Here is a 19,021-nt window from a genome sequence, read left to right on the forward strand (position 1 = left end):
TGCTAGGGCTCCTTGATACCACACTCGGTCAATTGCTGCCTCAATGTCAAATGCAGTCACTCTCACTTCACCTCTTCAGTTCAGCTTTTTTGTCCATGTTTGGATCAAGGCTGTAATGAGGTCAGGAGCTCCCCTGGCTGAACCCAAAGCGAGCGTCAGTGAGCAGGTTACTGCTGAGTAAGTGCCGTTTGATAGCACTGCTGATAACCCCATCCATCACTTTGCTGATGATTGAGAGTAGACTGATGGGGCGGTAATTGGCCGAGTTGGTTTTGGTCCTGCTTTTTGTGTTCAGGAGTCTGGGCAATTTTCCACATTGCCGGGTAGATGCCACCAGAACAGTTTGGCTAGGGCATGGCTAGTTCTAGAGCACAAATCAAGAAATCTTAACATTTTCAAAAGCAATCTATGATTTATTTTTCTTCTGGGTATGATAGTGTAGTGGTTATTAATGGACTGGCATTCCAAAGGTCTGCACTAATTACCCATATTTTGGAGTTCAAATCACACAATGCCAGTTTGAAAATTTGAAATTATTTTTGAAATACTTCAAACAAAATGTTGGTACAAGGAAAGTGACTGTATGTCGTCATAAAACCAAACTGGTTCACTAATATCCTTCAGGGAAAGGAACCTGTCCCATTCTGGACTATATGTGATTCTAATCCACATTTGCACGATTGACAATGAAGTAGTCTGGTAAACTACTGCTTTGTATTACACCATTACAAAGAATAATTCAACACAGACTACAGTGGTTCAAGAAGCAAACCCAAAAGCAACTTCTCAGGGCAAGTAGAATGAGTAAAAATGCCAGCATTTCCACTGAAGCCAACAAAGTGAGAATGTATTAAAAAATTCTCTCTCTCAGAAATCCCTGCTTTTCAACATTCTTACTACCAAGTTTCCTCCTTATCACGGAAAGTGCAGGTTGGAAGGAAGGCTACTTAACATATAATTATTGCACATTATTGTAATCAGGAATCACAGCTTGTCCTCACCATGAATATTCTGCCACAAAACAATTGTAATTTCCAGCAGCCTGCAAAAAAAAAATCTGGAAGATTTGCTCAAGGAAGATAACCAAGCCTGACGCTGTTGCTGTGTTAAAAACACCATCCAAAATTCACCACAGCTTTGGGTGTAAGTCTGTCAGCAAGTTCCTGGTGTACCATAGGGTTTGCTGGAATCTCCCCATTTTATTTCCTTCTACATCAAACAAAATGAGACCCTAAGTTCACCTTCAAATTATGTCAACTACATACAGTAGCTGGAACTGGCATATATCAATGCAATACTCTCAATCCTGTGTTTGGTGTGTTAACCTGATGTTCGTACTGATAGAATGAGATGACAAAGTAGTTCTGTACATCAGGGATAGCAAGGAGCACAAAACACACTGTGGTTCCACTAATTACATAATTGCACTAATAAATTAAAATAAAATTAAAAGCACATTAAGCTGCATGTAGCAGAAAGAATAAATTGACACTGTTTTAACAGTCATTTCTTGGAGTCAATGTTATGATTCTGTTATTGAACTGTAACAAACACATAAGTGCCTTTGGAGCCCATTCTTCATACAAAGGCTCAAGTAAGAAATGGAATACACTAGTGCCAATGCTGTCAAACCTGAAATAATTAAGTTGTTAAAAAGTTAGCAGGGAAAGGTTAGCAATAATAGGCACAGGGGCACCTTCTGTGATTCAAAGACTGATTTACATTATTGTATTAAATGAAAAATATACACTGCAGTTCTTTCTTTCACTTTGATGAGTACAGATTTTCTCCAACAAATGTGTAGCATTTGCAACATGGTCAGCACGTGAATAATATTGTAATTTTGTGCTTTGAATTCACTGCCAATTTAGAAGAATATTTGCATTTAATTGCGTTACAAGAAATGAAATATCACAAAATATGTACATAGATTGGTGTACATAAATCATTAGCTAGGAACTGCTAATAAAAAGTGACAAATGGATTACTGAAAACTAAAGTTTGGCTAAACGAAATTCAAAAACTGAATTTCAAGAAAGCTGCAATAAGTAAGATACATGGGCATACAAACAGTACAAAAGCAGGGAAGTTAGCAGAACCTTTATTAAGTTCTGGTTGGACCACAACTAGGGTACTGCGTCCAGTTATGGTCACCACACTTTATGAAGAATGTGAAGGTCCTTGAGAAATTGCAGGGGAGATATACTAGAATGGTTCCAGGCATGAGGCAATTTAGCTACAGTGTTAGGCTGGAGATGTTTCTGCTTGGAGCAAAGGAGGTTGACGGGAAATCTGATAGGTGTGCAAGATTATAACAGCTTTAGATAAGGTAGACAAAGAAAAGATGCTCCCATTAGCTGGGAAGTTATGCAGAACGTTTTTAAAGTTCTGGTTAGGCCACAACTGGAATACAAGGACAAGGGGATTCAGATTTGGGCAAGAGAAATGTGGAGGATGTGAGGAAGAAGTTATTTTACACGGCAAGTGGTAATGACCTGGAACTCGTTGCCTACGAGTGTGGTGGAAGCAGAGCCACATAACGATTTCAAAAGGAAATTGGATAGACACTTACAGGAATTAAACTCGCAGGGCTACAGGGATAGAGCAGGGAATAGAATTGACTGGATTTCTCCACAGAGAGCTGGCTTGGACGCAATGGACCAAATAGTCTCTATCTGTGCTATTATGGCTCGAGGGGTAGGATCTTATGCTGCTCCCAGGGGCAGGAAGCAAGGCAAGCGGGAGTGGGAGGCCAAAATTCTGCTTCCAGACAGCAGGATGAACTTTTGCAGTTAAGTTCTCAGAACTTTAAAGGCTGGTCAAGCTACCTAATAGCAAGTGTCGGGAAGCTCGTTTGCATTTTTTGCATGTCATGCATGCTCATTAAAAGGCCAGCTTGCCAAAATTAAGTTCCCCTTCCCAATTAAGTTATCAGTGAGTGAGCAACACATGCCATTAGATTTACAACAGCAGGCAAGATAGTCAAATTGCTGGAGTTGGAATGAGTAGCCACTACTTTTCCTCTTGGGGGTGGGCATTGTCCAAAGAGGTGATGGTCGGGTGGTGGCAGTCTAAGAGACACAGCTAGGGAGGTTGGCCGAAGGAGAGAGGGAGTCTGGGGCAGGGATGGAGTCAGAGAGGGAAGAAGAGGGTGGGGGAAAGGGCCTTCATGTTGGATGTGAGGTCCTGTCAATGTGTTGGGGGTGTTTCCGGACAGGGATGGGAGAGAGATGGTCCTCAAGGGCAGGATCAATGCTGTCTATGGTGGGGCCCTGGGGGTTGAACTGAGGGTACTGCGCACCAGAGGGAACAGTCCCATTGAGAATGGATAATGAGACATGGTAGGGTACCGGTCAGGTATTGGATGGTCTCATGGAAGGGGCTAGTCACAGAAATGGATAAAACAGATGGCATAGGTAACGGTTGGGATTAAGGTGGGCATGGGGACGGTAACAGGTGTAGACTCAGAGGGGCAAGAAGGCATAACTAGAGCGATATAGACTAAAGGGTAATGGAGGTTCAAGGGTAACAGTAGAGAGAGGAATGGTTATATTGGGTGGGTCAAGAGCAATGGGGAAAGTTGGTTGGTTACAAGGGGAGGGTAGAAGGTGGTGGAGCATATCTGGAACATTATGCACACCATTTTCTCAAGGCTCTTCACAACACAGTTGCTCTGTACATGTGAATCCTTGAAGTGGGGGGAGGGTCTCTTTGGGTGGATGGAGTTAAAAGTGAGCAAAACTGGCCGGCTAAAGGATCACCCTAATAATGTGTCCACTACATGAGAACCATGCTCAACCGTGTTCTCTTCTCAATGGTGAAGACCACATGGCAGCTAATTTTCTCCCTGACTCATGGGTCTCATAATACTGAGATGCCAGCATGGTGAGGAGCTGCAGTAAAAACTGTGCTGAAGGGCAAGCTGACCACGGGTGGGGTGGGGTGGGGTAGGGGAAGGCGGAGGAGGAACAGAGGAAAGCAGGTGTTAGCTCCCTGAAAGGGGTTGGCATAGGTGGGGGTAGTGACAACAATATGCTGGTTTAAAACCTCAAGGGTCCCAGGTAGTTGGTCATGGCTTATAATGGAGTGGGTGGTACATCTATGATGGCAAGGCAAGGGTCTCTAAATTGTGCCTTGAGGGTGATGGAGGGAAGCCCAATAATATTTGAGGGAGGGTGCACGGACATGGCTTCCATTACCTGGATCCAGGCAGCAGTCTCCATGCACATGGATATACAAACAAGAGAAGATCTCATCTGTGGTCCTTCAGGATGGGCTTCATCATGGTCGGCTTGGGGGAGGCCAGGCGTGGATGATGCTATCTACATGGCTTCCCATTGGCTGAACTGCTGAGGGCCCGAAAGACAGCTTCAAAAAATACGCTGACTAGATGGATTACTGCAGTTTGTTCACCGATCACCTCAGGCATACATGATGCTGGCTCCAGGGAACCCTGCACTTTTACTAGATATGGTCCAGCCGAGGAGGAAGTGGCGGGGGCATTGACTTGCTGTCCGCTCCACCACAAGATCTGCCATGCTCCCCGCACATGCATATCTAATGAGCTGACCAGCACAAGCTACCCAGCTAGCAGGCCATCCCGGCCCCTGAGTGGAAATCACTCTCACGTCCGTGTCCACCTCCCAATTTATACTCCAGACCGGAAGATTCCGCCCATGACTCTATAAACACTGGCAGACAGACATGACCCACTAGTTCATTTAGACCATTCCACATAGTGTGATGTCGTATACATCACAATGTTTATACTCCCCATGTCATCCAAAAGCCCTGAAATCTGCTGGACGATGCAAAAATCCAGGTTAAAAAACTCAGGCCAAATAGAGTTAAAAAATCTGGAATATTTGTCTTTGACCCATTTAGGCAATTGAAACTAGTCCAAGAGTGCACTTTGGCCCTGATTAATGTTATACGGTACCTAGCTCTTGTACATGGTGATCGCCACCCCCGATGGAAACAAGTTTGGCTCTTACTTGAAGGAATTCTGGGAATCAGTTTTCCCAGAAGAGCCGACATCCTGTTTTACAGATCCAATATTCTCTGGGAATTAAAAAAACCTCCAAACATCTAACCTAGGTTTAGCCTCGAGTAATTTGAGAACCCTGACACTTCCTAACCTGTTTAATTGAGATAAACTGCTGTTTGCCAAAACAGATTGGAAAACCTTAGATTAGGTATGAAAGTTAAATATCAAGCAAATTATCCAATGATGGGAATTGCTTTTCACCTAAATCTAGAGATTGGGGTGGAATGCTTGAATAAAGGAAGCTTTACTCAGAAAAAATGACATAGTTGGGATAAAAACCCATAGCAGTTAAGATAAAAATAATAGTGCAACCCTCCGAATATTCCACCATGACTTAGTATTTCCTCTTTAAAATGTGAAAAACTCAACCAAAATAATTTGTTTATAAATTTAATAAAAAATGGCCATTCATGTATGAAATTTTCTATTTTCATTTTAGCATTTTTTCTTGACAATGTATATATTTCAGTTTTTTTTTCTCTTTCTATGAGGAGAGGCTGCACTCTCAATGGCATTTTATAAGCAAAACTGTTAGGCCTGGGGTCCTGCTAATGCTTTTCCACATCAAGATATCCCAAAGCCAAGGTGAGACTGTATCTGTAACTGACGTAATAGTTCTATCTCGCGACACAATTTACCCACTTAGCCAACATAAAATATGTAATTGTTCAGGTCTCATAGAACCATTGAATATGAAACAGATAGCTTTGCCCTTAAAATTGTTTCCCGTGCCTCATCCCCACCTCAAGTGCTTTGGGTTGATCAAGGTGACAGATGCTAACCCTGGTGAGTAGAACATTTTACATGCAGGCATTGAATGTCTATCCCAAGACAGAAAATGTTTATCTGTCAGCAGTAAGATTCCAGATAAGCAGATGTTTCAATTTGAGTCTACGTACATAATAAATGAACATCTGAAAAGTTTCTGGTGTTCAGATCTGCTCATTTTACACACTGATTTATTTTTTTCTTATTCAGCAATCTTCCTCCTTTTTCAAGGGATTGATTCTGTAACTGAGGTATAGCTCAGCAGGTGCTGACATCAGCTGACACCTTGCCAGAGCCATAATGGAAGAACAAACAGGAGTGGGACCGGGACCTTTGCCAATTTTCCCTTCCTTAATCTTGGCACCAAGTTCAACTGCTTCACCCCCTACAGCTGCCTGGCTGAAATGAGCTAACTCACCTTTCAGGCAGTTCTCATGCCTTGAATACGCCTTTGATTAAGAGTTTTGTGTCACTATGATGGTGACCTTTTGATCTCTTTATTTCTGTCAGACGTTGATGAGTGTGAATTGTTGTCCATTGTCAAGACTCATTCATCAAACCCCTGATTTGTCAGGTAGAACACCAGCTGGGACTATAAAGTACTGTGAATATTTTGACTTCACTTACAAATTTTGCATTATGGATTCCAGAAAAGTAAAAACATAATACTACAGAGAACTGTTAAGAATTTCAAACTATTCTATTGTTTGTAATACATTTTGTGAATTAAGTGAAACACTGACATAACAAACTATCATTGTTTAAGGGCATCTGCGGAGAGGAACACAGTTAACGTTTCGAGTCCATATGACTCCTCATCAGAACTAAGGATAAATAGAAAAGAGATGAAATATAAGCTGGTTAAAGGGGGGGCGGGTGGGTGGGACAGATAGAGCTGGATAGAGGGCCAGTGATAGGTGGAGATTGCCAAAGGTGTCATAGACAAAAGGACAAAGGGGTGTTGCCGGTGCTGATATTAGCTAAGGAATGTGCTAATGGTGACATTAAGGGTAGAAAGCAGGACGAGCAAGGTACAGATAGCCCTAGTGGGTTTGGGGTCGGGGGGAAGGGATCGAAATAGGCTTAAAGGTAGAGATAAAACAATGGATGGAAATACATTTAAAAATAATGGAAATAAGTGAAAAAAGAAAAATATATATAAATTATTGGAAAAAGGGGGATCGGAAAGGGGGTGGGGATGGAGGAGAGAGTTCATGATCTAAAGTTGTTGAACTCAACATTATGTTCGGAAGGCGTTAAAGTGCCTAGTCGGAAGATGAGGTGCTGTTCCTCCAGTTTGCGTTGAGCTTCACTGGAACCTTGCAGCAGGCCAAGGACGGAAATGTGGGTATGAGAGCAGGGTGGTGTGTTGAAATGGCAAGCGACAGCGAGGTCTGGGTCATGCTTGCGGACAGACCGAAGGTGTTCTGCAAAGCGGTCACCCAACTGTGTTTGGTCTCTCCAATGTAGAGGAAACCGCATTGGGAGCAGCAGATGCAGTAGACTAAATTAAGGAAGTGCAAGTGAAATGCTGCTTCACTTGCAAGGAGTGTTTGAGCCCTTGGACAGTGAGGAGAGGAGAAGTAAAGGGGCAAGTGTTACACCTTCTGCGGTTGCATGGGAAGGTGCCGTGGGAGGGGGTTGAGGTGTAGGGGATGATGGTGGAGTCACTTCAGATCATGAACTCACGCCTCCATCCCCACCACCACCATCAACACCCCTTTGTCCTTTTGTCCATGACATCTTTCCACCTATCACTGGCCCTCTATCCAGCTCTACCTGTCCCACCCCCTTTTAACCAGCTTATATTTCACCTCTTTTCTATTTTTCCTTAGGTTCTGATGAAGAGTCATATGGACTCAAAACGTTAACTGTGTTCCTCTCCGCAGATGCTGTCAGACCTGCTGAGTTTTTCCAGGTATTTTTGTTTTTGTTTTGGATTTCCAGCATCCGCAGTTTTTTGCTTTTATCATTGTTTAAGTTTTGCTTCTGCAATTTTGTTTCTGAATAGGTCTAACTGGTACTTCCTGAAGTTAGTTATTTGTTTTCTCAAAGTTTAATTCCTCTGTTAGTAGAACATATGGTAGTATCCTGTATTATTTCCCATATGGACCTCAGTGTTCAGCTGCATCACAGTAAGGCAAATTACTTTGTGCATAAGCTACAACCATCATAGAGATTCTTGTGGGAGTGAAACTATGCATTGCTATGAAAAAAAAAAGTATTTGGAGCAATAGTACTCAACTTTTGGGACAGATACTCCATGTACCTTCCAATCAATCCTTTCAAAATCCCCTCTGGAGCCACAGAAACCTACAATGCCAGACCTGGGGGCATCCATTACCATAATTAGTTCATTGTTCAAAATGATGAGTAGATCTACCAACAGCACAATATCATTTAGATACCAAAATTCTTCCAGAAATGCCAAGAACAGACTGTTCTGAGCGATCTCTTATAATAACATATTATTGGGAAAAATGTCAAATAAGATGGAGCACTGAAATGATTTTTTTTTTACTTTGTGCATCATATTTTGGGGAGATAAAAGGATGACAAATATACTTTTTCTCCTGGTTTAGGAAAACACAATGGCCTGAATTTCACAGTCAGCTGACCTCAAAGAAAGCTACCCCTAAAGGTCTAGCGATATCTGTGCATAGATTTCCCTATTCCTGATGTCAGTGTGAAACTGACACCAAGTCAGAAAGTTTTCCAGGCATCAAGCAACAGTGACGTTATTCAACAAGGTGCAATTTTTTCAGGGGCTTTTCAAGTGAGATTAAGTGTAAAGGGACTAAATTTTTGTCAGCTCAGTAATTTCTACTTGATTGGTGAGGGGAGGTGGCACTTCAACAGTGCACCTAATGGGATAGCATGGAGCACTGACAGCAACTTCTGAATCTCTGCATTAAACTGCACATGTCCAGACTCCAAAGTTGCTGTCAGTTTCAAAGGAGTAATAACGGTGAATGCTAACAATATCACCATCATTATTACCACAAAATCCAGACAAATGAAACAGTTTGTTTTTAAACTTTATTTTGCAGTTTTACCTCAGACAATAACACAATATAAGTAATTACATGAAGAAAAAATACAAAAAAAATGAATAAACCAACTCAAAATCACATTGTAAAAATTACAAAATTAAAAGAGGTGGAGGTCATGGAATCCAGACAGAAAATATCAGCAATACTGGTCAAGGTCAAGGGCATCACAAGCAGGAATAAAAGAAAACAGAGTAAATTGGGATGTTCAACCTTACGTGGCATTTAACCTATTCCAGGTTATCCTTGACCATCCTTTAACAAGCGGCGCAATATCATTAGCATAGATCAGGGAAAATATTGATCAGGTGTTCAAAGGGAAAGCAACCAGGAAAGATACAAATAAATAATGGACGAGTGCTGTATTTTGTTGTGGAGTGTTCTAAGTGTTCATTTCCATTGCACAGTTTCTAAGTTATATACATGCTGAAGAATAGGTAGATGGACCCAGTAATAAACAATGAACTTTTGGTGCTGTACTATGGGGATCAATATCTGCCAGTAAAAAACTGATTAAATTTCTGTAATCCCAAAAAGATGGTCTGTATTTTTAACACATAACATACTTAAATCCACAAAGGACCAGAAAAGTAAAACAACAGCCCTAAGTTTCAATGTTGTGGTGAGACTGCACTTTGCCTCTTTGGGATAAATGTTATGGGCAGAATTTTAGGCCTGGTGAGCGGGTGCATGCCCAACCTGAACAGACATGAAATAGCGCGAGATGATGTTGGGCGAGCGTCCCGATGTCATCTTGCACGCGAGCAACCTTCAGATCAGTAAGCACGCGGTTGCCAGACAGGCCAATCGGCTTTTACATTTTTGCTCAAACCTTGATCCAGGGCGGGATGAAATCTCCGTGGCGAGGTAAAAAAGAGATATCTGGGGACTGTTTTTTTATTATGAGATATGCTTTCAGATGCTTGATTGTGCTGCATGGACATATTTTGCAGCATTTTTGTTGTTTTGTTTATTCTGTGGAGGTCTGCAGCTCCCTGAGGCAGCTGTCTGCCTTCAGGGAGCCCAGTGGAAGCGCTCACCAGCACCCGCGGTGATGTTGGTGCCTGCCCTCTTCCCTCCCCCACCGGCAATGCTGAGCCTTCCTCAATGCGTGTTTCACACTGGTTGGCCGTTAATTGGCCAGCCAGCTTGAAATCACAGGGGCCGATCGCATTCGGGGGCCCGTTTCCCACGTGCCTGACGAGCAAAAAATTCAGGCCTATGAGAAATATGGAAGCATTGTACAATTTTCACTTGCTGGATTTTTAACAAGCATCAAATGATTCCTCTTCATAATCCAGACAATTGCGTTTCAGATTCATAATGATAATGTAATAAATCGAGTTGAAAGCTTATTGAAGGCAGATTAATTCAGCAAAAAAACAAACTTGATTCAGAATAATCTGATAATAAATATTTTTCATCTAATTGTGAGATATTGTACAGAGCAAAATGTGGCTTGCCATCACCTTCTCAAGGGCAATTACGAATGTGCAATAAATGCTGGCGTTGCCAGTGATGCTCACATCCCAAGAACAATTAATAAAAAATAAATACTACAGCAAAACTCCCTCCAGTAAAATAGTTCCTGGGGAAATGTGCATTGTACTGCACAGTTACAGTGGCAGACTCAAGAAGTTGCTGTCAGTTTCAGAGGAGTAATGATGGTGAATGCCAACAATTTCACCATCATTACTATCATTAAACCCCATCAAAGCTGTGTTCATGTATCAAAAATTAAAACCCCCAAATTGGAAATGCCACTTGCATAAAACCATCTTTTTGACAACAGTGTTCATCAGAATGTGTATGTTTGTCAGTTCTATGTTTCTTTGGAATTATAAGAATTGAAAATTTCAAGCCAGTCATTTCACACTTCATACTTGTAATGGCACTGCAAAATGTCACAAATGAACTGCCAAATGCTATACAGTATCATTACAGGCTAATGTAATGAAATAAAGGCAGAATCTAAAGGAATATTTCTAATGATTGAGGGATATTTCTAATGATTGAAAATGCAATGCTGCTAACTCCTAGTTGTAACGAGCAAATAATTACAAAAAGATGTACATTTCCTCTCCCAGTTTACTTTTGCTCACGCTGCATTGTGTCCCTTTTTGGAAAAACAGGGCAGTGAATGACTCTCAGGCTTCTCTCAACTACTAACTTCAGTTATCAATCTGCTTCCCTCTATAATGCAACCAGCAACCAAGCCAGTAATCTGTCCCCATATCAAGAAACAGAGAATAATTCCGTTTACCAGCATATTGCCCCACCTGAATAAACATGGCCAGAATTTTTACCTCGTCGGGCGGGACCGCGCCCAACCTGAACAAGCGTAAAATAGGCATGATGACGTTGGGTGAGCGCCCCGATGTCATCGCACACTCATGCAACATTCTGGTGGGCCGCCATGTGTGGGAGTCGGCAGCGCCCCCACCATCAAATATCAGGCCTATTAAGGCCATTAAAGTTCCAATTAAATGTTCTTTTTCACTGCCCGTCCAAACTCTTGGTTGGCGGGCAGGCGAAAAAGCCAAGCAGCCTTTGCACTTTTTAGGAAACCTCATCCACAGGCAGGATGAGGTTTCCAACAGCAATTAAAAATAAAATAAAAATTTTAACATTTCATTAATAACATGTCCTTGCTCACGTGGCAGAGTTGCATGAAGGGACATGTTTTTTTAACATTTTACAATTCTTTATTTTTCATCTTCAAAACTCTTCATCTCCCTGAGGCAGCTCTGTGCCTCAAGGAGCTTTTCCAGCACTCCCTCCTCCGCATGCACAAACTGACACACTCGCCCTCCTCCCCCCACCACACAGGCAGCGCTGAGCACACATTTCAAGGCCCACCCAGTATGAAATCGTGGTCGCAGCCTGATCATGGGCAGCGGTCGGCTTCCTGACTGACTCCACCCACCCCCGCCAAGCTTGCCTGAGAAAATTCTGCCCCATGTGTTTGATGGGCAGTCTTAGTTACTTCTACATCAATGGCAAAGATTAAAATTTTTGACATTATAAGATCATTAGGATGTATGAAATGAGAAGAGCATCTACATTGGTTAGACCTCAGCTAGAATATTGTGACCAATTCTGGGCGCTGTACTTTTGGAAGGATGTCAAGGCCTTGAAGACAGTGCAGAAGGGATTTACTAGAATGGTACCAGGATTGCGAGACTTCAGTTAAATGAAGAAAATAGAGAAGTTGTGACTGTTCTTCTTAGAGCAGAGGTTAAGGAGTGATTTAATGGAGGAAATCAAATGTATGCAGGGATATGACAGGGTAGGGAGAACCTACTTACAGTGGCAGAGGATTGGCATGAGCAGGCGGGTGAGAGTGGGCAGCCTATTTTTTATGGCTTACCTGAAAAAAAGCAGGAAGGAAGTTTGGGGCACCTCAGTCAGGGGGTGCCCTCTGTGCCTTGTTACTTTACCAGGTATACTGCCTTACTGATACTCATTGGTCCACTTTTTTTGCCATTCTCAACATTTAACAACCACTCAAAATAGAATTTTCTTCTACCTCTGTGGCAGCAACTTTTGAAAAACCACATCCTACTGTTAAACACCTCATCACACAATACATCACATGAAGTGACATCAAGAAGGAAACAACCTTAACATTTAAAATGTTAAACTACATTATGGTAAGAAAGAATTATGCACCAGGACAGTAGTTCAAATCATTCAATCTTTATGTTTCAATTTCAGCTTCCTGATATATATCTCCTATTCAAGTCAATAACTATGTGTTCCATGAGAAATAGCAGACTGGTGAAATATCTGCTAACAGTAGATCTCGCTTTTTCAAAATGATCAAAAGTGTTCCGGTATAAACTCCCTGAAGTCACAAAGGCCAATAACCAAAGGTTCTTGCATCTTACAGCTTGGAGTGAGACCATAGTGTAACCATATCCTTAAACAGGATGTTAGTCAATCTGAACCTTTGGGTTTTCTAAATAAGCTTCATAAACTCTTAGAAACAGCTCACCACCATCTTCTCAAGCGTAACTTAGGATGGGCAATAAATGTTGGCCTAGCCAGCGAAGTCCACATCCTATAAGTGAATTTTTAAAAAGTCTACCACATACATGAAATTACAGGTACCACAAAGGAAATATTTCTAACACTGTCATCTTTAAAAATGAGGCTGTTTCATTTGAGAACAAGTTATGATTCTGTCCTGAGAATGCTTACCATTAGGTATATTTATAAAAGTACTAGCATGAAAACTGCTGAATAGTCAAACTCTTTAATATCCTGCATTTAATTGCAGGAACATAATGAGATTTTCATTTGCAAATTTAAATATTAAATTATGTTATTAAGGAAGTACATTAGCTGCTCGAATCAAAATGTATGTCTCAACTTCCTGCTTCCTGGCCTAAATCTTCTGTTCAAACAATGAGTGAAACAGTTTCAAGAAAGACATCAGACAGATGGAGTGTCTACTAGTTGCCAGTCCTTTGAGTTACTGGAAGATTAATAATATTTTCGCAGCAGAAAAATACCCAGCATTTGCAGTTTGTTAAAGTAAGTCTTCAATCCCATTCCTGCTCTGCCAAGGTTGAAGTTGCTGATAAACTGCAAACTGATTGTAAAGAAAGCTACTTGTAAGCCAAGCTAATCTGCAACAATTTTTGAAAACAACTCATTGTACAAGGGCAGTGGTTGGTTGCTGACGTAAGGAGTAACAGTGCTGGTAACTATCAGCAGTCAGAACCTCATTCTAGGTGAGGTAATGTTGCTTTCTAGACATGAAAAAATCAGTAACAAAAGGACGATAACAACTAATGTAAGAGTGAGCCTTTAGAACTGATAATATATCTGACCATTTGCTAATTTACTATGAATAGAAAAAGCCTCTTTAAACTATTTATTACTGTCCAGGTTCAAGTTGACAATGGATAATGGCAATACTAGGCATAAAATCAGGCAGGTACTGCATGGGTAGGTCAGCACCATGTTGCCAGACTTCAGAGACTAAATTCTAAATGGCATTCCCATTCTTCACACATTCAATTAAAGCCTCTTGTAGCTGCATCCATATGATGCTTATTTTGTCTCTCTTTTCACCAAGAGATTAGCTTCTCATGCCATCAGTATACTGCATTTAATCACTAGCAAAGTGCCAGCCTTTGTTTTCTCTATGCTAAAAGTGCAGCTTAACAATCTTTGGCAGTATTGATATAAGCAAATAATAAATTGATTGTTTACCTCAAATAGGTTTCTCACAGATGCACTGTAACTGTAATCACTGTGAATTTGGTTACTTTTGGTTACTTTTGTTAAAAAAATTCTGGCAATACAAAAGGTTGCGTTCTTTTCCAATGAATTAGAATTTGCTTACAGTTTTTTTAAAAATCACTAGTAGTAGAAAATCGCTTCAGCTACCCGAGCAGGTTTGCATGCAGCTCTGCTGTCATTACCTTCACTCTTAGCTACACAAGCAGACGATATATCTGCAGGCATCATTGTTACTTTAATAGTTCTGTCCGTGCACTTGCAGCACTAGTATAATTGCAGATTTTTAAACTAATCTAGAACAATTCAAGAGCTCGCAGTAAGACATAACATTCATTGCAAATCTCTGAACGCTTAGAATTTTTTTCTATTGAATGTCAGTGAACCCTCCCAAATTGCTGACTTAAAGCTTGAAATTACAGTACTTCCAGTCAAGGAAGGATGGATAGCTGAATCCCTGTTTTTGTGTATTAGCTGCTGGCACTGTGTGGGCGCAGGAGGTAAAATCCACATGCTTTTCCTTGATAATGCAGATTATATCATTGTCTTATTTGAGGTTTGTGGCCCACATCAGTGCTGAAAGGCAGTAGTATTATTTCTGGGAAGCACGTTTACTTTAAATACGAAGAGATAAACATAGCTATCTTTGCTATTGGCAGAAGAACTGTCCTTTAAAACAAAAGTTATATGTTTCCCAGTCTTTTGTTGACAAGGCAGGCATGCTAGTCGCTGAAGTGCTGCTCTTTCATTAGTTCCTCTTTGACTGGTCTTCAAAGTACGCTAACAAGTACCTTCTAGCTCGTCTTCCAACACCAAGAGAAGAGAATCCTATGATCTTCTTTGCAGCATTTTCAAATTTAGTATCTGCAGATAGAATTATAAGTAAATCACTATGCAATGCCAATTTCAAATACAGAAATAACTAGTTTGCCTTTTAACTTTAAAGTGTTAATTTTGTGAATCATTGATAAATAAAATGAATAATTCATATTTGTTATAAATCATCAGGCTAGACCAGAATAAATTGATTTGCAGTCAGTTCGTAAGCAGTCACGAGAGAAATTATCGAAAGGCATTTTCTTATGTGCTGCTTGTGGCTCATTTTCAATGCCTTCAATGGAAAGAGACCTGGTTACATTGTTTCTTTCAAAACAAAACTAATATTGTTACATTGCCTTACTGTCAATAAATTTGGACTTCAGTTGAACTGTGTGATGTAGCTAAATTCATTGATTGAATAGATTTAATCCACACAGCTTGATGAAATATATTCTTATCACATTTTAGCTGAATTTGTAGGCTTGCTTCTCTACTGGATATTAAACAAAATAAATACACTGCAAAAATGATTGGCAGCTCAATCTATTGATTGAGTTTTGACCTGGTGTTACAGCGAGGGAGCTCCATAAAGTAGCCTTCCTGTCTTTTGAGTTTATGCATCAGCTTGAGCAGGAGCTTGACAGGGTAGAAACAAAGAGATTGTTTCTCTGGCTGGGAAATCTGGAACACGGGAGAACAGTTACAGGATTAGGGGTCAATCATTTAGGACTGAGATGAGGATAAATTTCTTCACTCAAATGGTTGTGAATCTTTGGAATTCTCTACCCTGGAGGGATGTGGATGCTCCATTATTGAATATGCTTAAAAAAGAGAGACTTGCATTTATGCAGTGCTTTTCATGACCACCGAACGTCTCAAAGTGTTTTACAGCCAATGAAGTACTTTTGAAGTGTAGTCACTGTTGTAATGTATGAAACTTGACAGCCAATTTGCCCATAGCATGCTCCCACAAACAACAAAGTGATGACCAGATAATCTGTTTTGGTGATGTTGATTGAGGGCCAGGACACTGGGGATAATTCCCCTGATGTACTTTGAAAGAGTGCTGTGGGATTTTTTAATATCAGCCTGAGCAGGCAGATGGGGCCTCAATTAAATGTCTTATCTGAAAGGTGGCACCTTCTACAGTGCCACATTGGAGTGTTAGCTTTAATTTTAAGACAGAGATAGAAAGATTTTTGGTCCCTTAAAGAAGTAAGAGGTATGGAGAGCTGGCAGGAAAGGGGAGTGAGGCAGGCATCAGTCATGACTGTACTGAACGGTGGAGCAGGCTTGAGGGGTGGTGCGGTCTACTTCTGCTTCTATTTCTTATGTTAAGCAGCAACCACTGAAATATGTGTGACAAGAGAACAAACAGAGCCATTGACCCTTTCTGAACATAGTTTTTAAAATGATATACAATTACTTGTTCCTTCCCCACATCCATTACCAGGACAACTTCATTCCACCCTTGCAACATCACTGGCCTCTAATCCCACCACTTCCCACCACTACAAAACCCGAATTCTAATTGTCACCGATGGGCTTACATACTTGAATGCTCCAGTAGTCAGCCTCCAATCTCCGCAAATTACAATTCATTCACAAAATCCTATGTACTGATCAATGATGCCCTTGCCAGGCTATGGTGCCTCATGCACCCTGGCAAATAGATTTCAAGATCTTTTTCCTCTTTCCATTTACCTCCGTAGTCTCACCCCGCCCTACCTGAGCAGTATGCTTAAGTCATACAACTCAGTATGCATGCTCCGCTCCTGAATCAGTCATCTACTTTTCAGCCTCTGCTCCCTTAGCTACACCACAAGTAGTTAATCATTTGGTCATCATGTTGCTGTGCTTTATAACCCCTTCTCGAATCCTTCAGACTTGTCACCTCCATCATTGTTGTCAAAATCCAACCAATTCTTTTTGAACTTTCTTTTTGTTCTACCCCACAGTATTTTTGTGTTTCCATTTTCCTTTCTTGCTCACTGTGCTCTGTAGAGTGTTTCATGATGTCTTTCATTAAATAAAGAGCTCTTTAAAAATATAAGTTGCCAGGTACACGGCATTATAGTTCATATCTGCAATGTTATTTTTTGCCCTTTAATGGCAACAGAAACACACGTACCAACCAACTCTGATATTTCAATTGAACGAGGTTTTAAACTTAACTTCTTCAGATGCAAACAGAATCTACACTAACATGTGACAGATTTGCTGTTTTGATCAAATGGATAATGGGCAAATAATGCCTGATAAAAAAAGTAGACCCTGCAACAGTTACTTAGAACATTGGTGTGAAACTAGGAATTCGCTTCATAACACATAAATGCAGAAAAATTCTTAAAAGAGAATTTTCTCCCCGTCAGTTGTGGGGGGGGGGGGTTGAGTGGGAGCGGGCGTTGGCAGGCACGTAGCTGATTGCTGCCCACAATCGGCTGCACACCGCCAATTAAGGGCCGCCCAGCATGACGTGCACATGGAAGCGCTGAGCACTCCCTGTGCGGGCGGGGATGTAGGGAGAGTCGGGGCCTGCGCTTTTTTGTGCATGCGTGCAAAAGAGCACAAAAATGTCGCTGAGGCACAAAGCTGCCTCAGGGAGGTCAGTTTGATATGTAAATATTTAAATAAAGAAAAACATTTTTGAAGACGTCCCCTCATGTGACAGGGTCACATGAGCTGAGACATGTCAATCAATTTTATTAAAATTTTTTATTAAACTTTAAAAACCTTCATGAAATCTCATCCCGCCCGTGGATGAGGTTTCACGATAAATGCGAAGGCCGCCTGGGCTCTTCACCTGCCCACCAACCTTAAGGTTGGACAGGCAGCTCAGTTATTAGTTTAACTGATATTTAATTGGCCTTAATAGGCCTTTGATAGTTGGCGGGTGTGCAGCCGACTGTGGTGCGCGCCCACCGAACTCAAGGTCTGATATCGGGACACACGCCCAATGTCACCACGTGTCATTTTACGCGTTGGTGAGCAGGCCCCACCCATGCTCACTGACCCGAAGATTCTGCCCTTAGTTTTCACTATGATGATATAGGGCCAGAGGTTTACTCACACTCATAACTCAAGTTAGTAAACTATAAAACACTGTAACTGCAAAAAAGCTATGCACTCTTCAGTCTTTTCTGCCATCTTCGTTAACCTAATAATAAAAGTAAAACCTTTATGTCCACCTAGGGAAGACCTGACATTTTAACGTGAGTTTAATTCATCACTTCCTTAATTCATTATACATTCTTACCTTCTTTGCAGTAATACAGAAGGAAAGCCAATCCTGCTGCCACACTAAAGCAAGCCAGAAAAAACACAGGACCTGAAAAGAATGCAACACTCAATGACACACACTTTAGTATGGATTTTAGATCAAGTGTTTGAATTAGATTATTGGGCCTCTTTACTCAATTTATAAAGTAGGCTCGAGAAAGGAAACAAGAGCTCTGAAGCTTGTAGTAAGTAAAATTAGGGATGGACAATAAATGCTGGCCCTGTCAGTAATGCCCACATACTACAAATGGAAAAATAAAAACATTTCTATGCCTTTAGTTCATGGAACCAGAACCATTTCACCATACACACATGGAATATATTTAGGCTCTCCAGGGTCTGCACATTAAGTTATGTCAGAATGGAAAACATTAAGAAAAAGTAAAAATATATTTGCACAGGTTCAGTTTGAATGTTGGAACAGAATGTTGGTGCTTCAATTTACTCTGACATACAGCTCACCCTAATAGCTATATAGTGAGTTACTAAACTCAGCAGTGCTATTGAGAAGGGAGGAGCACAGAATAAGGGCCACAGTCTGCAATAAAGGCAAAAACAAGCCATCATAGGCATCTCAAGCTACAGGCTGACATACCACCAACATTTGCAGAGTTTGTTGCTTGGCTGCTCTTTTAGTTTGAGAACAAGAGGTACAGTAAGTTGATTTTAAAATAACTTGGGGCTACAAAGGGAAATCGATTTCTCAGCCTAAAATGCCAATAGGAAATGAATATGATGGAATACATGTAAACATAAGATTGTGGTTCGATAACATACAGAACTGGCTACAGTATTCATGTATTAAACA

The 19,021-nt window shown here is 41.0% G+C and overlaps 1 protein-coding gene across 5 annotated transcripts in view; it reads right to left on the reverse strand.

Annotated features, from left to right (window-relative positions):
- Positions 1 to 11,587: 11,587 nt before the first annotated feature.
- Positions 11,588 to 19,021, reverse strand: part of card19 (caspase recruitment domain family, member 19) — a 54,750-nt gene continuing 47,316 nt past the window's right edge. For 4 of the 5 annotated variants that reach the window (XM_041191331.1, XM_041191330.1, XM_041191334.1 and 1 more), the window contains 2 exons: positions 18,191 to 18,262; positions 11,588 to 14,979 (listed from right to left, as the gene is read on the reverse strand). In XM_041191331.1, coding sequence (XP_041047265.1) covers positions 14,864 to 14,979; positions 18,191 to 18,262 — 188 coding nt within the window. In that variant the 3' untranslated portion in view covers positions 11,588 to 14,863. The remainder of the gene's footprint in view (positions 14,980 to 18,190; positions 18,263 to 19,021) is intronic. The other variant, XM_041191335.1, reaches the window with a different exon arrangement.

This window comes from Carcharodon carcharias, chromosome 7 (genome assembly GCF_017639515.1).
Source record: "Carcharodon carcharias isolate sCarCar2 chromosome 7, sCarCar2.pri, whole genome shotgun sequence".
Taxonomy (NCBI): domain Eukaryota; kingdom Metazoa; phylum Chordata; class Chondrichthyes; order Lamniformes; family Lamnidae; genus Carcharodon; species Carcharodon carcharias.